Source organism: Calidris pugnax, unplaced genomic scaffold (assembly GCF_001431845.1).
Source record: "Calidris pugnax isolate Ruff unplaced genomic scaffold, ASM143184v1 scaffold39, whole genome shotgun sequence".
Lineage (NCBI taxonomy): Eukaryota > Metazoa > Chordata > Aves > Charadriiformes > Scolopacidae > Calidris > Calidris pugnax.
Genome location: NW_015090828.1, coordinates 5,709,973 through 5,727,843, shown reverse-complemented (window position 1 = coordinate 5,727,843; position 17,871 = coordinate 5,709,973). Strand labels below are relative to the sequence as shown.

General features: G+C 38.1%; 1 protein-coding gene across 1 annotated transcript in view; it reads right to left on the bottom strand.

Annotated features, from left to right (window-relative positions):
- The window catches only part of LOC106887059 (chromosome unknown open reading frame, human C10orf107), a 54,883-nt gene that overhangs the window by 2,847 nt on the left and 34,165 nt on the right, over nt 1–17,871 (bottom strand). Inside the window, exons 6-7 of the mRNA XM_014940407.1 lie at nt 3,105–3,227; nt 2,403–2,543 (exon numbers count right to left, since the gene is read on the bottom strand). Of these exons, the coding sequence (XP_014795893.1) occupies nt 2,403–2,543; nt 3,105–3,227 (264 nt within the window). The remainder of the gene's footprint in view (nt 1–2,402; nt 2,544–3,104; nt 3,228–17,871) is intronic.

Genomic DNA, 17,871 nt, shown 5'->3' with positions numbered 1-17,871 from the left:
CCCTGCCCAAGTTGCAGAAGCCAAAAACAGGGGCTATGAGAATGAGGAACTGCCCACTGTAGGAGAAAATCAGGTTCAAGACCATCTGAGGAACCTGAAGGTACATAAGTCCATGGGACCTGATGAAATCCATCTACGGGTCCTGAAGGAGCTGGTGGATGAAGTTGCTAAGCCACTTTCCATTATATTTGAAAAGTCATGGCAGTCTGGTGAAGTTCCCACTGACTGGAAAAGGGAAACATGACCCCCAATTTCAAAAAGGGAAAAAAAGAAGACCCAGGGAACTACAGGCTGTAGTGCCTGACAATATTGTGGAGCAGATCCTCCTGGAATCTCTGCTAAGGCATATGGAAAATAAGAAAGTGATTGGTGACAGCCAACATGGCTTCACTAAAGGCAAGTCATCCCTGACAATAGATAAGCAGAGATCAACAGACTTCATTTACCCGAATGTATGCAAAGCATTTGACACTGTCCCGCATGACATCCTGGTCTCAAAATTGGAAAGGCATGGATTTGATGGATGGACCACTCAGTGGATCAGGAACTGGCTGGATGGCTGCACTCAAAGGGTTGCGGTCAACAGCTCAATGTCCAAGTGGAAACCAGTGACAAGTGGTGTTCCTCAGGGGTCAGTACTGGGACCCGTGCTGTCCAACATCTTTGTCAGAGACATGGACAGTAGGATTGAGTGAACCCTCAGCAAGTTTGCCGATGACACCAAGCTGTGTGGCGCAATTGACACCTTGGAGGGAAGGGATGCCATCCAGAGGGACCTGGACAGGCTTGAGAGGTGGGCCCATGTGAACTCATGAAGTTCAACCAGGCCAAGTGCAAAGTCCTGCACCTGGGAGATGGCAATTCCAGACACAAATACGGGTTGGGCGGGGAATGGATTGAAAGCAGCCCTGAGGAGAGGGACTTGAAAGTGCTCATGGATGAGAAGCTCGACATGAGCCAGCAATGCACACTGGCAGCCCAGAAAGCCAACTGCATCCTGGGCTGCATCAAAAGAAGGGTGGCCAGCAGGATGAGAGAGGTGATTTTGTCCCTCTGCTCTGCTCTCATGAGACCCCACCTGGAGTACCATGTCCAGCTCTGGAGTCCTCAGCACAGGGAAGACATGGACCTGTTGGAACGGCTGCAGAGGAGGGCCATGAAGATGATAAAAAGGCTGGAGCACCTCTCCTATGAAGACAGGCTGGGAGAGTTAAGGTTGTTCAGCCTGGAGAAGAGAAGGCTCCAGGGAGACCTTGTAGCAGCTTTCCCATACCTGAAGGGTCCTACAGGAGAGATGGGGAGGGACTCTTTATCAGGGAATGAAGTGATAGGACAAGGGGTAATGGTTTTAAACTGAAAGAGGGGAGGTTTAGGTTAGCTATTAGGAAGAAATTCTTTACTGAGAAGGTGGTGAGACACTGGAACAGGTTGCCCAGGGAAATTTTGGATGCTCCGTCCCTGGAAGTGTTCAAGACCAGGCTGGATGGGGCTTTGAGCAACGTGGTCTAGTGGGAGGTGTCCCTGCCCATGGCCAGGGGGATTGAACTAGGTGATCTTTAAGGTCCCTTCCAACCCAAACCATTCCATGATTCTATGAATATCACAATATTTTCAGACCATATTAGATATTTAATAAACTGTGGCTTGGTCAACAGTGTCCAATGTGATGCATCAAAAGTTTAAAGTGCCTAATGCCACCGGGTTGTTGCAAAGAGCACCAAATTCCACCAGTTCCATATGTTTGAGGGAGCAGTTTACAAAATAACAATGATCTACTCTGCTGGCTTCCCACATGTTTCAATTTATAGACCTCCCTGTAGAGAAGCACATCACCCTACAACAAACTTAAGTCCACTGACAATGGCTTCCTTCCCTTTCACGAATCCTGTAGAAAGAACTCATGGACTCCTCAGAGTCTGCAGACCACATACTGAAACGTGATCTGTTCCATTAGGGCAGCTCTTGTACAGTTATACACCTACTGAATGAAGTGCAGAATTGGCATAAATGTGTTATTTCTTACACAGACTGAAGGATGTGTAACATAGATGCATCTAACACCTTCTATTAAGCAAACATTGCATGTACTCCATCACAGCAGCTGATCCTGAAGCCCCAAAAAGGAATTTTATCACTGACATCACTGAGAGCAGGATTTGGCCCATGTTTCTTAACACATAGTAATGCTGAATATATATGTTGTTATATTACTGAATATTTTTTATCTTATCACATGTAAGCTGACTAAAGTAGGAGTTATTTATAGAGGCTAATTCACATTTTTACAGCATATGGATGTGCTTTTCGCCAGCTTTAACATGAAATACAGTTTATGTTCACTAAGGCTGAGCTAGCTAATTAACCATAGACAGAATTAGTGAATAACATTCTAGTAATAGTACCTCAAGGTTGCCAATAATTTCACTTGGGATTTCACCCACTGCGGACTTCTGATCTTCAGCAGCGACACCAGCCACAGCACCTGCCTTGAAGGACTCTACTTCTGGACAAGGCTCTTCAAGGTAATCTTCTTGATCAGACCCCTAACAGCAACCAACCAAAGGAAATATGTGAGTGAGAACATCCTCCTGCTTTCTACAAGACCAAACAGGGTCAGCCCAAAGATATGCATCAGTACATAAAGCCTGCTTTTGAGAACTCCTGCTCTGACAGAGACCGTCAGTGTCTCTCTTTCACTGCCCAGGCCAGGCAGATCCTGAGGTTATGAAGCTGCATGAGGAGAGAGTCCAGAGGGGCTGACTCAAATGTCCTCTATTGAGTGATTAATGCATTACAAGCGACTTCATTCAATCTTGGAGGAGAATGCTATATTCTGAGGAATAAATATCATTAGTGACTGGGCTCCAATGGGGATAAATGACGTAGGAGACTCATAGAAAAATAGCTTTTAAAAAAAGGAAGAAAATTCTATACCTTAGATTCTGTCTCTGTAGCTGTTGGTGATATTATGAACGATGAATAGATATCTGAAGGTATGCCATCTTCCAGCAGAGGAGGGAAAGGGGGAACTGAAGGTTGGGGAAGTTCAACCACATACTGGCAGTAGAAAAATAGCTTTTAAAAAAAGGAAGAAAATTCTATACCTTAGATTCTGTCTCTGTAGCTGTTGGTGATATTATGAACGATGAATAGATATCTGAAGGTATGCCATCTTCCAGCAGAGGAGGGAAAGGGGGAACTGAAGGTTGGGGAAGTTCAACCACATACTGGCAGTATTAAAAAAAAAAAAAGAAAAGAAAAGAAAAGAAAAAAAAAAAGTAATTCAGGTTTAATTATTGCTCAGAGGTTTATTACAGATTTTTTTAAATGGAAATGAAATGGCTGGCAAACAACAAAAAACAATACCTTTTCTGTTACTACCCAGGTGCTCAGAATGGGAAAACATACTGAAAATGATTATAGATCAGCTTTAATTTCTAGCTGCATCTCCAGGGGCCCTCTTTATAATACTTGGAAAGAACAGATGATTTTCATAATTTCATAACACTACAGCTTCTTACTCATGTGGATAATTAAGTTTAGAAAACACAGATCTTGGGTAACATGCAGTTTCCCCAATGCAAATTTGTCACTTCTGAACAGGGATCTTATTGCATTTTGGTATTAAAGGGCCCAGCTGACCACCAGGGTATTCTTTCAACGGAGTTGGCTGGAGCAAAGTTGTAGTGACAATGCAACAAATAAGGCCTTGAAAAAAAATTTTAAGATGTGATTATAATTTAAGAATTGATAGAGGTCCAAGTTTTGCTGCTTCATCAACTTGCTCCCGTTTCTCTTTCCTGTGAGCACGGGAACCTCACTGGTATTCTTCTGGCGTGTGAACTGTGGCTCCAGGAATGCTCTGTCAAGGAAATGGTTCCCCCCCTCCTCCCCGCAGTAGCTGGATGCAGCACTTAGTCCTTCCTCAGCTTCTCACGAGTGATGCAGAAGGCGGCCCTGCATCCTCTAAAGAGACAAGGGTCTGTGTTCTTTTTTTAAAACATGGCTGACAGAACATACATGCCAAATAGGGTGACAAAAGGCATTTTTGAAGGAACAAGGAACAGGTTAATACTAAAATGCTATGTTTGGGGCCTCTACGATGGGAAGAGCCCACTGAGAATACCAGGCAGATGTTCCAGTTCTGAGTCAGCTATTACAAACGGGATTTTGCTTGGACGGTGTAAGTCAACTACATTAATTCACATCAGGGTAATTGCAGCTCCCATAAATTAATTTCCTCATACCTTTGAAATCATAGTGAGGTGGATATTTGGTTTATGCAGTTACTCGCTACCATTAAACATGCTGAAGATATTAAAGGTTCTGTACATTTGCAAAAGCAATAGCAAAAATTGAAAATAAACAGTGACACTTAGCCATTGTAGTTTATTGCATTAAAAATCTCTTTTGTAGTTCTAAATGCTTATCAGAAGTTATGTTTGGACATTGTAATTAGCTTCAAGATAGTCAGAAAGTTTAGTTTTTGCATCAAAATGAAAAACCCTTTTGTTGAGCTAAATGTTATACTTTCTAAAATAAAAAGCTTTGTTTTCAAATTTACTTTTTTTTAAACTACAGCTATTTTGATTTAAGAAATATTTCCATTTTCTCTGATTTCTCACCTTATATTTTCTTATTAAAAAGTATTAGCTGAGTTGGATGAGAATTCACAATTACTTTCTGCTTCCCTAAAATAACATTTTTTGGTTAGTCAGTTAACTATTGACTCAAAATGTTTTCTTTGTCTAGATTAAATCATTATTCTGTTTATTCCCTCCAGTCCAAATTGTAGAAAAATGAAATAATGTAAAAAACTAGACCGGGTTTTAAAATCAATTCCTGGCTGATCAATTACCTTTTTGTAGCATGGATAAGATTTTCAGAGGTTCTGTTTCAGAGTAATATTTTTACTTCACTGCGTCCTTTTAAAGAGAGCCATTCTCTACTCATCTGTTCCGTGTCTAATAATAACCCTTGGATCATTAAGAAATAACTAAATTACAGCAGAACTAGTCTCTTTAATGAGCCATAATAGTCTCAACATTTAGCCAAAAGTTTTTTAAAAGACTGTGAAACTTCAACGTAGAATATGAAGTATTTTGTTTAGTAATAATAAGTTTATAGCAGTATTACAGTTTACAGCCAAAATATAGTGACCTAAAAATGCCATTCTGCATTGCTCCTTCCTATACATTGTGTCCTTAACAAGTCCAGGGGAAAATTAGAACGAATGAATTGTGGTGAGAGCCCGAAGCCAACAAACATATTTAAACGAATCCTTCTGATGCAATACTTTCCTTTAAAAAATACAATTAAGTCTTTGTATTTCCTTTGAACAAAACCTCATGTTTAATAGCACCAATGGCTCTGTAGTAAAATCTATTTAAAAACAGAGGAGGAGACACAGTAAGTTTTATACAGTTACAGTTAGCTTTAAAAAAGGTTGCTAATTTCTGAAGTCTGAGTAAATTTACGGTGAATTACTTCCACTGACCTACATTAAAAAATTCATCCTCCTTTTTTAATTCCTGAAGATTTGTCATTATGTGAGCATTATTCACTATGACAAAGATGTATTACTCAAAGTGTCCTCTTGAATCAATATAACTATCGAAATGTGAGAAACAGTTTGGCAAGATGATAATGCCTTAAAATTAATTGGCAATATTTGTCTGCACATTGCAGTCTGATGGGTGAGTGAGAATTCAAAAATAAAGCAATCGTAAAGCAGTTGCACAAATGTAGAGGGCATATCAGTGTCAGCTACAGATAAAAGGATGCTCCAACAGGGACTGGAGGAAGCAGAAATTAAATGCAATATTCTTACTAATTCCAAGGTGTGGTGTGGTGCCAAAAACCCACTTGAATCCGGACAAGCTAGAGCAGGCTAAATGTTGCTTTAAGATTTAGTAGAGGTTAATGTGGGAAACATCATTCAGCATCACCTTTACTTTCCCATCCTCGTTGCATCAAGCCCAGGTGTAGCCACAGAGTGTAGCTGGTGTTCAGATAGTGCTCGCCATGTACAATCCCATGACACAATTTTTCTCTGAAATTCTTTATAGTGAAAGTTTGCATAAAGAGAGGTAAAATATAAGAAGTGTCATGTTGTTCTGTACATAAACCCACATACTTTTCTTGTTGTTGAGAGCTAGCAAATTACCTTTTTACAAATGTAGGCAGAGCAAAGACAATAAAACAGTATGCAGGAAAATTTCTAAAACAGAATAATGGCAGGAAAGAAGATTGGTAAAACATTCTAATAAATGAGTTCCACAGATGTGGTAGTTATTATAAAATTAGCTTTGCATAACTTACCAATATACCATTACATTTTCCCCCAGATGTTATCTGTTACTTAAATTAATTTTGCTTAAGTTACTATTATTGCAGATTTTATCCACACTGTATTTTATTATTTAAGTTTCTGTGGCATAAAACAAGCCCTGGCTGATAGCATTACTTTTAATAATATATGTAAGAGGTTTTAGTATTATACAAATGGCTGCTGGGTATATCTTAATAGTCATAGCACAGAACGTCTGCTCTCAAAATATTATGTAGATTAAAACCAGCTATTTACTTACACTCTAATTCAAGTCATTGGAAAGGTTTGCAGTATTTATGTATGTGGTATGAAGGCAAACAATCTACTCGGGGAATAAATATCAGAGTTTGGAAATTAGCAAAGCTAAGGTCAAGGTCAGTTTGGATTTACTAACATACTTGCTGAAAATCAGAATTTATAGTTTATGCTTAGCTATTTCACAAATGAGAAAAGAGACTGAGGGGGTGGTGTATTTCCCTCTTTGATACAAGGCTTTTGTATCATATTTTAAACCCACCTTTTCAGCTTAATATTAACTGAAATTCTGTACTCCTCTCCACAGAGTCTTAACATAAATTCTCTGTAGCTAATCTTACCAAACATAGGAAAATAATTATTTATAAGGATTGGAAAAAAATCAGCATGGACCATTTCTAAAGCCTTGTAACATTTTTCAAAGCCTTTCAAAGGCCTTTCAATGGATATGGATTTGATTTTATATAAATGATAGATGCATTTAAAAAGGGTGTTCTTTGTGTGTTATTCTCTATAGTCCTATCATCTGTGTAGTTTTTAATTGTATGCCATAGGACCTTATGCTACCAGAGACCTGCACAGACTTCTCTCTTACATATGATCATATGTGAGATTTCCTATGAACCAAAATATTTAATACAGGATTTACATTATTTTGCCATTCATGCTAAGCATTCCCAGCTGCACACCTACAAATGTGCTGAATTTCAGCTGCTGGAATAAAAGACATTTACAAGATATGGTTTGTTAGCTGCTTGTATTTCATGTGGTTGAATTTGAATGAATAACTAATGGACAGAGATGTGCTGTCTCACACCAACTCAAACCAGCCTGCCTTTGTTTTTCTCCCCTCTTTAACCTGCCAGCTTATGCAAACACAACAAATCCACCCTGCTTGCCTGCTGAGGCGTCACCCACCAGCGTTCTCACAGGTGAGGAGGTTTTTGGGAGGCTACTGATAGCTCTACAAATACATTTGCCACCCTATTTTGCAGCAGTGCTATAGACAAGGTCCAAAGGACCAAAGGATATTATGAAGCGCTCAAAAACTTAATCCAGATGCATGATCTGTGCAGTGTGACTAAGATGGCAGAGCTTCCTTTTGAACTCCTGCACTGTACACGTTTGTAAGAATATTTAAAGTAGAATTAAGATCAATGAGGGACTAAACTTGGCCTCTGAAGTATGTTCCCCAGTTGCTAATGATGCACATGGAAACTCTGTGTGCATGTTCCTGGGCAGGAGTTTTCAAACCACTATCCCTTAAATGAGACAAGAGTTCAGTAAGTCAAAGGTATACTTTAAGCTCTTTTTCCTGCATTTCAGAATTCACGTGAATATGTTTTAAAGATACTTTTCCATGTTTCTGAGCTGAGATGTGAATCAACTTTGTTGACAATACATCAGTAATTAATGTAGTCCAAAATAGCTATCTGAAGCAATTTGGTGCCTACATTGACAAAACAGGATCTACTCCTCCCCCCAGGAAACTGTAAATCAGTCAGTGACATCTGGCCTCAAGGACATCAGAGTCATCTGAAATGTGGTAATTTATATTAATGAACATCAATATTAATTTTTAAATAAAAAGAATTTGCTACTGCCATTATGTTTACATATGGAATATTATTTATAGCTTGTGTTCCTCCTTTCCTACATTTTGCCCATAAATTATTGTAAGGAAACACGCTGTCACAGTTATAAATATTTTTCCTTGGAGTTAAAGCTTTTACATATCCTCTTACTGTTTTCAGTAACTATATGAGGGCAACAACCAGGATTTTCTTGCTACTCCAGGAACTGCTGCCAATTTTAATGCTTGACTGAGTAGAAAAGGGTGCTTCTACAAAAACAACCAAAGCCTTCCTCTCTAGAGATATCTTAATGCAGAATGCCCTTAATACCTAGATGCTGTAAGAATATCCTAACATACCAGAAAAAAAAAAATACTGATTTTACTGTGCTGTAGTCATCTATTTCTGCTTTTAGCAAGCTTCCAATTATTACTGCCAATTCACAGATTATTTAGAAAGACAAAATAAGAGACATCCAAAAAAAAATCCCCAGTTGGCTTTCATGCTGAGGACACATCACTAAATGATTCACCTTGGAATGGTCACTCTAAATTCACATTGTGTTTAGCATTGCCAAATCTCTTAGAGTTATGGGATTAGAAGAGAATCTCAGCTTTCATTTAAAAATAAAGTTAATGTCTAGCTCTTACAGTTGCAGAGGAAAGATTGAAAACAAATCTTGAAAGCTCAAAAGCTAGACTGCAAGCAAAAGGAACCAAACAACATTTATTTTTAAGCAAGTCTCATGATTTTTGGGTTCTGTCTCACCACTTTAAAATGCTTGAGGTTAACAAAACCCTTTTAAAAACAATGCATACAGATTTTGAGAAGGGGCGAAGGATTTATTTTTAGTACCTGAAAGTGCAACTCTTGTATGTCAGGGCTCTTCAAAGTGCCAGCCCCCCTTTTCTACTTCAAGGGCACCCATCAAACAAGCAAAGAGAGGCAGCTCCAGTTCTGGTTGTACAGTTATACTCAACAGGGATCTGAAGCCATTTAAAAAAAAAAAAAAAATTAATCAAGAGCCTTTCCCACAGCAACCACCTTGCTGGATCTACAAATATTAAAAAAAAAAAAAAAAAAAAAAAAAAAAAAAAAAAAGTAGTCTTTCTGCAGGATAAGAAAGACAGAAATGACTAGGTTTGGAAAATTAAGTACCCTTGCTTTATGAGGCTTAGCAGACTAAGAGTGGTGGTGGTCTGCTGAAACAGAGCAGGTGTCTTCCAGAAGGGCTCTGCGTGGACAAGGGTTTCATTAAAGGTTTGTTTCTCAGGTCATATTGGCCTTTTTGTCTAAGCTTCAGTGAAGTCACATCACCTTTTCCAATTTCTGTTTTTGCATATAGAAAACAGAAATGATCTTTTATGTGCATGCCTTATTGGATGCTGAGATGATTCATGATTTCCTATTTCTTATTACTTCTTTCTGTTATATTTGGAGCAGAATCGCTCCAGGGTTTCTTAAAGTGCCTTCCTTCAAAAAAAAAAAAAATTAAACAAAAGCCTTTCCCACCACAACCCCCTTGCCGGATCTACAAAAATTAAAAAAAAAAAAAAAAAAAAAGGCTTTTTTTTACTAGTGATTTGATCACATTAGAAAACCATGAAAGTATGTTTTGATGAACCCAATGCACAAAAGCCAGTCTAATACATTGGAGGCATATGCCAGGCCAGAGCTTTACATTTTCTTCTTATGCATTTCATTTTCCAAAGCATTTAATTTGGAAAGATCTGACATGAATGCTAAAAGCATTATGATAAAAGTATAAAAGCATATTTGGTGAGGTGCATTTTGGTACCTCTTTCTGGCAGGCAGCTTCATACATTTTATAAAGACTTGCTGCAGTCTCATACACGCAGAAAACCATTTTGCATGAGAGCATGTGCCTTTGGCAACAAAGTGCCCTGTAAGAATTAAATTGCTTAGAGGTGTAGTATTTATCACACCTGCTTTAGGGGCTTTGTCGACCTCCTAAACCTCCCAAACTGCACTTGCAGTAAGCGCAAAGGTGACTGTGTCTCCTGAGGGAAAGCCAGAACAATTAAGATAAATGAAGAACATAAAAATTGCTTAATCTACCTGGTCCACAGCAAGCACAGCCTGTTACCTCTTCCATTGACTATACAGGGAACCTAGGAAAGCTGGGTGCCTCGCTCAGGCTCCCCAGTTTGCCTGGCACTGGGAAATATGAAATATTCCCTTTTTTATTCAAAGGATCACTGTAGACACTCAGCAGGGATTACCAGCACCACACATTCCTCCTGCAGCCCCGAGCGTGCATGGCCAAAGTCAGATGGCTGTTGGCACTACCCTGTGCTCTTTTTTCCAGGTGTTACATCCGAGATGCAGCAACCTCTCACCAGCTATTGCTGCTCCATAGGGCTTTAGGTCAGCCTGTCAAAAAATGCTAATGTAGACGTCCCTATCTCCAGCATGGATGTCTATCTCTGACATGTCTCACACTGTTAGAGCAAGCGTGTGTAGGGAGCTGTGTGTTACCCCACCAGATTGCTCTTCCTTCATTAAGCACAGTCGTCAGGCTTTATGTAAACATGGGTACAATGTACATGAAAGAAAGGCACTAGGAAGATTCCCAAAAAACTGGGAAAACTGAAAGAGACCTTTGAAACAAAAGGGGTTCAAGAAGTGATTGGGAGCTACTGCTGAGAAAGTCTGACAGCAGAAAAGGATTTTTTTTGCTGTTGATACAGTAATGTGTAACCACTGCCTCAAGTTGGAGAGAGGTCCCACCTCCTGCCTTTGTCTGCTGCCACTCTGGGATGGCCTTCCCTTCCTATCCATTTGCTCTGACACCAGCATCTTCTCCATGCAAGACTGGTCATGGACAAGTCCCTCACACAACTGCCCCATACTGTCTACATTCCTGCACCACCAATTGACAAAGCAACAAGCTCTCTCTAAACTATTCTCAGTCATCAGGTGCATTAGATGTGAAGAGGCTTGTCTATATTGATTCACCCCTAGCTGACGCTACAGAAAAAGCTGCTCTAACATTTAAAAGGTTGCATTAAAAAAACAACCAACAACCTAAAGAATATTGATTCTGAGCTAAGAGGAAAAAATTGCTCACACAATTTAAAAATTACAATATAGATTTTTTAAAATATGCTACATTAGAAAACTTTTCAGGATATACAGTCACATAAAAATGGGGAGCTTGTGTTCTTTGTTATTAGACCTAAAACATAAAGTCTTTGCCTGAGTGTGTAAGTTTATGTTAAAACAACAATTTGTCCTGTGGACTGTAAATTCAATTACTGTTTTTATTGGAATCACATTTTGCTTTGGAAACAATCATGCAGAAAAACAACCAGTAACTTAGACATCTTAAAAACATCTTAAAATAGGCATGGCTTTGAGAACAAATCAGTTATGGTAATTCTTCCACTGTGAACTACAATGTTTTTAAAATCCATTTCCATATTTTTAATTAACACCTAGTTCAAAAAAAAAATCTTACTGTAGGTCATTTTAATCACAAATGGGAAAACAAATTTACTTTATCAGAAAATTGACTTGACACTATTTTAGGAACTTATTTTTCATGTTTTTATCATCAAAATTAAGTTATTAACATACATTTTCCAATTTGGGAATGCAGAAGTAAGCCAATTTTTCTCTCAAATTTCAGAGTTGCAGTTTTCAGTTACCTCTCTCTGTGAAACTAGTCTATTTTAGCACCAGAATATTTGATCAGTACACACAAAACTCCACATAAGTCTAAAATATCAGTACTACTTTACAATTGCATTCATATATAACTTGAATCTGCAGTATTCTAACCATAGCCTGTTAGTCAAAAGAAACCACCACTTCCTTATATCACACTTAAATTTCATATCCCATTGTAAACAGGGTCTCCTTATTACAGTACACGTTCATAAATCTGTTCATGCTGGATCTCAGCTCAAATGCTGGGGTTAGTTTTAATTCTATCTTGTAATACTGTCATTCACATTAAATAAAAACGCAGTTGTGGATAGGGGCAGGGTTAGTCTGGTGAATGCAAGAGTTAAACAAAGCTTTGTTTCAGCATAGCTTTGCTTGGTGGGTGATTTGAAATCTAATAAATTTCCTCTTGGTAAACTGCCAAAGCCAACCACACCTTGGATGATGTGAGGTTGTTTTCGAGAAGGTAACATCTCCTTACAGATTATCTCCTCCCACTTTGACTTGGAAGGTTTCTGAGAAGAAGAGTCATTTCCATTTCTGTTGGGGCATGAAATGGTTTCTTGTGAAAAAGCACATAAATCTCATTCTGCTTTGACTTGTTACGAAGCTCATGACAAACTGTATAATAATGTAGATACTGCAAAATTTGTTTTTAATAAAGGATGAGAAAAACCAAGCATTTTTACTGAATGATTTTTCCCCAAATAAAAAAAATCAAAACAAACCAACACTCAACTCCTTATACCTTACAAATTCTAAGTTAACTTTATGTTTTAGAAAATTACCACACACACAAGTAACAAAACCAATAAACCCCTGACATTTGTTCAAAGGAGGTCTCCACAATCATACAGAATTTTAACACAAGTCAGGACTAAGCGCAAACGCTTCAAACTTTGAAGTGAAAATCTTGAGTCGGCTGCAGAATGAGAGAATGCAAAGGGCACTGGGTTGAATTGTACACTATCAGCTTTCCTCTCCCCCACCTTGTGTTTTCTCTTTTTGAGAAACTGTTCTACAAGAACAGACAAAGACAATGTCATCACAAAGTTTGCACACATTTTGCCTGATGAGATAAAGACAATGTGTCTATGATGGTCAGCTTTTACGGAAAAAAATGAAGCAATGATGTCAAAGGGATTTATCTATTTATTCCTGTTAGCAGCACCTTTTCCCTGGCAGCTTTCCTAAATAGCAACATCATAACTACCTAGAGGGAGCAAATGCCAAACAGCAGTGTCTTCTCTCTTAAGGATGCACAGCTATACCCAGAAACATGACATTGCCTACTCTCAAGCTGCTGTCTTTTGCTCTAACCCTCAGAAGAAAACACCTATCAGGAATATCAAATGTGTGTGGATTGCCAAGCAGAGAAGTTGAGGAGAGGGTAGAAAAATCACTAATGGCTGGAAAGCTCAGCCAGCAACAGAGAGAAAAGCGGGGTGGATGTGGACATGGGAATTAAATTGGTCCTGTGGAAGGAAAGCTCAGGGAAAAGGGTGGATCAACGCGCAGAGGAAGAGAGCAGGAGCACTGGGAAGTAGCTAACAACAGAGAGGAGAGGCAGTAAGGCTCACAGATCCATCTGCACCACGCTGGTAGCAGAGTGCAGTGCTGAACTGTAACATTTATTATTCTTGCCTCAAACTCCCCTTTGGTCCCCCCTGCCATGCATGCCAGACTGCATGAAACAGCTGAATGTCTAGTGTGGCTCCAACAGCATCTCTTGTCACCAAACCAAGATTTTAACTTACTTTTCCAGTAGATTAATAACCTGAAGGTCATATCAAAGATGGCACTCCAAAGACTTCTGGAGGTGGGTCCTATTCAAGTCCTTATCTACATCAGGCTATTTCCCTCTGGATAATCCCTTGCTCCATCCAGACAAAATGTCACATACCTAGGTCTTCCTTTCATACAATTCTTTAGTTTGATTTTAGCATTTGGCAGAATGAGAAGTAACTCTCAGTGTTGCCACTAGGTTTGTGTTTTTATGTTGGCCAGAAATATTCACCTATGCACCAAAACAGTCTTTCTCCAGCTGACACAATCCATGTATACACATATACCTGTAACTGTTAATTTTTTTTAAGCTTACAAGAACTAAAAATAAAATGCCTCTCCCCCTTCCAAAAAAAGGCTTTTAAAGAAGGAATGATACCAAGAGCTGAAAAAAGAACAGACTTTACAAGACACCCTAAAGAAAAAAGAAGTTACCAAATATAATATACAAATTTTTAGTATAGTCCTTTTGCACACACTGTCTTCACATTTATAGGACTGACTGGTTTAAGTGTTCTTTGCAGGTGTTCATTATATCATGTATACACCCTAATAAATTATACTGGGTGCAGAGTTCTGCGTGGAAGAAATAAAGCTGATAGAAGATACCTTTGAAAAACTTGGCCCCAAAACCACAGACAGGTTATTTCTCTGTGACAAGAAGTAACTTAACAGATATATTTATCTCTCAATAGTAAATTAATCTCAAAACAACATCCTATATCAGAGAAAGATCTTAAGGTGCTCTTATAATACAAGCGATAGCGAATTTGAGCAGTTTAACAGGATTTTTTTTACCACCCTAAAACTATTAAAATTGTGAACTTTAAATAATTATATTTCAACCAGTGTTTTACTAGTTCTCTCTCTACCTTCTCTGATTTTAATTTTCTCACTTGTCAGCATCTCTTGGCAGTGAGAACAAGAAAGACCTCAAACCTTTGCTGATTGCTTTCCACGCAATCTGATTTCTATAAATTAGAAGTTGCTGATGGGGAAGCAGACAGCACTACCCTTTGATCAAGATACACATCTTGATCTCTTTTATCATTTTTTAAAAAAACAATAATATTACAACAAAAAAAATCATCATACAAGCTTTTCGATCAAAGTGTGTCACTGTCTGCTTCCCAGTCAACATACTGCCAGTAAATTGGCAAGGTGCCCAGAAAGAGCAGGCAGCAGCTGGTGGGTTTGATTACCATCTGTATATGTACTAATGTATAAAATATTATGTCTCCATCTAGTGGGCAACTGCATTTAACAGGAAATTTGAAAATGGGTTGGAACCAGCTTCCATGGATGGCACAAGGAGCTTTGCTAGACTTCCCATCAGCAGAACTGGGCTCTAAAGCTGTATCACATTGGAAATCTATCTAAAGCAGGAAAGGCATCAAAGCCCCGCTGGTGGTTCCATTGATGTTCTGGCACTTGCCCTTGAAATCATGTTTTCTCCAGAAGCATTCAAAAAATACCTATTTCTGTGCTCTCCCAACAAACCAGCTCTTTCTAACGCTCTGCAGCACCCCAGAAGTATTAATGGCCAAAGTTTGAAAATGTAAAAGAGACAAAAGGAAAAGAAAGTTGAGAGCAAGGATGCCAGTCATGTCCAGAGCTCCTGAAATAAACAATAAGGAATTAGATTAATATGCCAAGACAATGTCTTCCTTCAAAAAAAATTAAACTGCAGCTTATTAAAGCATTATCACCCAAAACTACTCGATGACAGGACATGAGAAATACTACATTAACTTTCTCATGCCATTTCAGACAACATCCTGGAATGACATTGAATAGAAACAGGGGTAACACAAGATATGCTAATTTGTTTTTCAGAAAAGTGCCGCGGAAACAGTCCTTGGGACACAGATTTAGAATTCATGTGGGGAGAAACTGAGGCATGATCCAGCTCTCTGACAGCTCTCTCACAACAGACACAGGACTAGAACAAATAGTTATTAAAAGATAAATTCGACCATGTTCATTATACCACCCTCCCTTTCATCGATTACCATCCCTTTTGACAACAGCTCTGCTAGCAATGTACTGACTGGACAGATTTTGTGCACAGCCATCTAGAGTGAAAAGTGCATCCTAATGAAGAACTATCAGTACAGCAAAATGAAATAAAGAACAACAGCAAGATCATACTATTGATTTTTTCCATCCACATATGGCCTAGACCTAAATTCCCTTTGCTTGAGAAATCTGTTGAGATAACTCTCCAACATAGCATGATTACGTTCCATTTAACGATTCTCGGGATGCATGATAGGCCCTGAAATAGCTCTTCTTTTTCTGAGTATCTTTTAATAAAGTTGTTCAAGATGCATTCTGATTTGACATACCTAAACTGGTTACAGTAAAGCATTTTCTACTTTTATCATATACTCCATTGCATTAGAACTCGATAAGTAATTCATTCAAAGGAACTTCAGTTTAACAGCACCTAATAGACACAGTCACTTAAGGTAGCACGTTGGCAAATTTCAGCTCTAAATCAGAAGCTGATCTGTCTATGAAGACAGATTTAAAAAATAAATCAACCTATCAGAAGCAAGCATCATTTTAAAGAAACTCAGGCACGAGTGCTTAAAAATGAAGTTCAATACATGCCAACAACTTTTGTGCTCATTTATTATATCGCTTGTTTGTGCAGGAAGGGGATGAGATTTGTTTCAATCTAATCTAATTCCCTTTATTTCAACAGAAACTACAAGAATTTGAAATGATTGCTGTTCCCTCAACAATTTGCTGTGATAGAAGCTTTATTTTTCAGGTCAGCACTCTCCATTTTTGATTGCTCAATGGGAACGCCACAATGGCTAAAAAAAGAAGGCTCTGAAACATTAGGAAATAGAAACTGCTGACTACCTGGTGAAGGAATAATGATTTATAATATATGAATAGGGGCAATAATTGGATAGCAGGCTGTACTCAAAAAAGCCTTAATTCACAGATCTGACATCAGAAAGTCATAATCCATCGATCTAGCATCAGAATGATGGATTATGACTTTTTAAGAACATGTAGACATGTCAGCTTCATGAGCATTCCGGGAACCGTAGTCCAAATTGTTTTACTGAGGTCATTTTAACAATTTCAGCTTTTTTCAATAAAGTTGATGCACTAATATTTTGAAATGTAAAAGTTCTGTTGGATCCATTTTTTTCTTTCAAACCCTAAAAATCTTCCAACCAAATAGCGTAGGTTGTGATTGAAGAACTATTTTTCTTAAAATTACTTCAATTCTGTGTCATTTTCTTCCAAAGATGTAAACAATTTTAACTCCTAATTTTTATGTCAAAAAGTTTGTATTCAAATTTGGAGGTGAAAAAACCAAGGTGCAAAGGTAGGGCTCAATTAGCATGTATTCTTTCAGGAAGAGCAGTAACATATACTGTGCACGTTTGCCCCTGGGACTACTGCAAAAATATCTAAATTTTGACCTCTGACTCCTTCCTTTTCTCAATCCTGATTTGGTTTTAACTTGTCACTGCCAAAAATAAAGTTATGAAGTGAATTTAGATGGAATCTTTTATGAAAAGAATAATACTCTTGCAATGTGTGAATACCTAGTGGTTAAATCTATTTTTTATAAAGAAACCTTTTGTCATATTAACTCAAAAAGATATCTAGCCTCTTCAATGAAATACTTGGAACTTCATTTTCTTCATAAAAACAGACAAGGGCTAAGGTTATTGAATGAAAAATTCAGGAACGTTGCAGAGATCCGTTAATTGAGCATCACGTACTTATTTACAAGTATCCCCCATTTCATTCATAAAATTCTATTAAAAAATCTTCCCCATTACAATTTAGTGAAGCCACTTATAAATTAACAACTGCTACATTAGATCAATTCAATGGCTCAGACAGGTAAGAGTTCTTCAAAAAACGCTTTCTGCTCCAGACAAGTGTTAAAAATAAAAAGAAAAGCTCACATTAAATATAAAATATGACTAAATATTTCCAACATATACACATATTAAAACCATAAAAAACCTGTGGCTAAAATTTCTTCCAAAGGTATAAAAACTTTAAGTGTACAAGTAACAAGGGCGAAAGGGCAAAAGAAACAAACCAAGCCGGGGTCGCATATCTCTATATTTTACCCTCAAGCTCCTTTATATCTACCCTTGTCTAGAAGGCTGAGTTTCTCCTTCATGGGTCTTTTTCACTTTATTTCCTTCTTACTCATAAAAATGCTTTTAAAAGAGCTTATGAAGCTTCCAC